The 3,160-nt window shown below is 34.1% G+C and overlaps 1 protein-coding gene across 1 annotated transcript; it reads left to right on the top strand.

The window, feature by feature from the left end:
• Positions 1-266: 266 nt before the first annotated feature.
• LOC7488951 (GDSL esterase/lipase At1g29660) lies at positions 267-2,245 on the top strand. The gene is made up of 5 exons (XM_002324998.4): positions 267-603; positions 909-1,033; positions 1,154-1,396; positions 1,502-1,757; positions 1,850-2,245. Exons 1-5 carry the CDS (start codon positions 351-353, stop codon positions 2,110-2,112), a joined length of 1,140 nt encoding a protein of 379 aa, XP_002325034.2. The 5' UTR covers positions 267-350; the 3' UTR covers positions 2,113-2,245.
• Positions 2,246-3,160: the final 915 nt, after the last annotated feature.

Here is a 3,160-nt window from a genome sequence, read left to right as displayed (position 1 = left end):
AAGTGAGTAGAGAGAATAAAGGTACTCATTTGACATCAAGAGAATGTATGGAATGTATGAGATAATTGATGTTAGAAGGAGAAAGGAAACTCCTAAGAAACCACACAATTCTAAGAAATACTACAAGTGACAAGATTTAAGGATACTTACTGTTACATTGTAAACTAATTAGATTGAAAAAAACAGGTGGCATACAACAGAACACGCTTACAAGATGCACTGGTTAGCTAGATCTCTACTCTATAAATAGGCCTGGTTCGTTCTACTTCAAAGCACTCTTCCCTAGCTACGCACTTCTTCCTTCTTTCTATATTTACTGTTTTTGTTTCCTTCTTTCATTTTATTTGTCAATGGAAAGTGGGCTTAAGGCATTGTGGGTGTTGTCCGTGGTGTTGCTGGTGTCAAACTGGCAACACTGGACTTATGGAAAGGCTGTACCTCAAGTTCCTTGCTACTTCGTCTTTGGAGATTCTCTCTTTGATAACGGAAACAATAACTACCTTGACAATGCAGCTAAAGTTAATTACCTACCTTATGGGATAGACTTTGATACTGGGGCTTCAGGAAGGTGCAGCAACGGTCTCAACATAGCTGACACCATTGGTCTGCAGTTTTCTCTCCTCTCTTATAATACAAAATATAGTGTGTTAGTTTTCTTTAATGGAAAATAAATATGTTCTCACTAGATAGTTGTGAGTACCGTTGTATTAAATTACAATTAGAAATCTTGCTAAGTCTGGTACTAATGTTTTTGTTGCTGAAATTTACATAATTTAGTAGAAGGAGGATGATTAGGTTTATTCTTTTGTTTCTTGTATAACTTGAAACATAAATTTACAACGGTCTCAACATAACCGAGTTTAGTAATGTGGGCAGTTATGATCTTAATTATTATTCTTTTGTTTCAGCTGAACAATTAGGTTTCGACAGTTACATTACGGACTTTGGTGTCGGAGGTTGCACTAATTTTCTAGATGGTGTAAATTATGGATCTAGTGGAGCTGGCATCCTTGATTATACTGGCTCTCTTGCGGTGATTACTGATCATATGCCTCTCATAACTAAAACCTTGTATTATTCCGTATGAATTTTGCGTAATCTTGTATGCTTTGGCAACGCTAACTATTCATATGTTTCTTTTGTGTATGTGAAGGGAGAACTATTTACAATGAATGCTCAGTTATTTAATCACAATATCACGGTTTCACGAATTTCCAAAATCTTGGGAAGCGAGGAAGTTGCTAGGAAGTACTTGAGCCAATGCATCTATGTGTCTGATATGGGTCATAACGACTACCTCAACAATTATTTCAAGGAAGAGTACAATAGCAGCAAGCAATATACTCCTGAAAAATTTGCTCAACTTCTTATTGAAACTTATGAAACTCAGCTGGAGGTTAGCCCTACTTAATGTCTCTTGTAAAACAACAATTAATGTTTGACGCGATTGGAAACTAACAAAGACCCCCACTTCATTCCGTTTTTTTTCCCTTGCTGCCAGAAACTGTATTGCTCAGGAGCAAGAAAGATAGCTGTGTTCGGACTTATTCGGGTAGGATGTATGCCGCACAACAGACAAAACCATCCCAATGACGTAGATGAATCTTCTTCATGTGTAGAAAAGTTCAACAGTGATGTTCAATTTTTCAACGCCGAGCTTCCTGGACTGCTCAATAGACTTAATACTAAGCATTCTGATGCTGTGTTTACCTACATAAACTCTTATGAAATTGATTCTGATGATCAGACCAATACAGGTACGAATCCCCTCTCTCTCTCTCTCTCTCTCGGTTGAAGACGACTTTTTTGTTACGCCTCTGATACCAATATTACTTTTTCTTGCTAGCAGGTTTTACATATACCCGTGAGAGCTGTTGCAAGGTAGAATCTGGTTCAGTCCCATGTACATCTCTCTCCGTCCCATGTAGCAACAGGAGTGACTATGTGTACTGGGACGGAGCCCATTTTACTGAAGCTAAAGCTTGGGCCTTTGGAAAAAGAGCATATAAAAGTCAGTCACCACAGGATGCTTGTCCATATGATATCAGCGAACTAGCTAAGCTGAAGCTTGATGATTCTGATGCTTACAATATCAACCATGCCCAGCTCTGATGGAGAAGATGATTGTCCAATAAGTTCTTAGAGAATAAAATATTGTGACTGTAAGAACAATGGAAAGACATATCTACTGTCTTTTCATAGCCTTTCACAATATAATTCCAATAAAATTTGCATTTAGGCATTAGTCTCAAGAAGCAATAATAATTACTTAATCCTTAATCATTTGGATATCATACTTAAACTCCATTCATAGAAGGGTTTATTCTTAAAGTATAGAAGTCTATTCGGAGATACTCTTGCCATTAAAATTGAAAGAAGGATACATACGTACTTACATAAACCAAAACAACTTCATTTTTATATTTATATCTGTGAAATCTCGTATGTACGGACATGATAGGTTTAAAGATCATGCCTTCTGCTGCTAGCTTTAATTAATGTCTCAACAAATTTCTATACTGATAACACAAAATCAAGGTCTCCAACTTGATGTGAAGTCTATCTCAACAAATTTCTAAACTGATTGTGTTCTGCATGACTTTGATATATTTTAAGCTCTTCTTAACTCCTTTTCCTCATGATTTTTTTAAAAAAACTATACTTGATTATACTTCTTTCTTTTTGTATTTAATTTAGAACTCTTTTAGCTTTGTTTGTGATGTTTTTACTATTATATATACAACCAAAGAGAGTTGCGATATTTAGTATTGATTATCCAAATACTGAGTAATAAAAAATAAAATTAGGTTTCTTATGGTAAAGATTAATTTTTTTATATATAAAATTCTATATATATATATATATATATATATATATATATATATATATATATATATATATATGATTGCTATGTTTTTTTTTTTGCGTCAAATTCTTACCATTATGGGATATAATATATTTTGGAGGCGCAAAATAAAACTATACCATGATAAACAAGAATGTTTAAATAGTAATTTACCACTAAAAATTACTCCACTATGATACTATATATAACGTATCAAAAAAATAATAATGATAACCTAATTAATTAATAAAATGGGAAAAATAGCCAGCAAGGAAGTGGCTTGAGATTACACAGTCTGCTAAATCAAGATGACAG

The sequence above is a fragment of the Populus trichocarpa genome, chromosome 18 (assembly GCF_000002775.5).
Source record: "Populus trichocarpa isolate Nisqually-1 chromosome 18, P.trichocarpa_v4.1, whole genome shotgun sequence".
NCBI classification, from domain to species: Eukaryota; Viridiplantae; Streptophyta; class Magnoliopsida; order Malpighiales; family Salicaceae; genus Populus; species Populus trichocarpa.
Note: the sequence above shows the minus strand (reverse complement) of the source record. Positions and strands in the feature narration are given on the sequence as shown.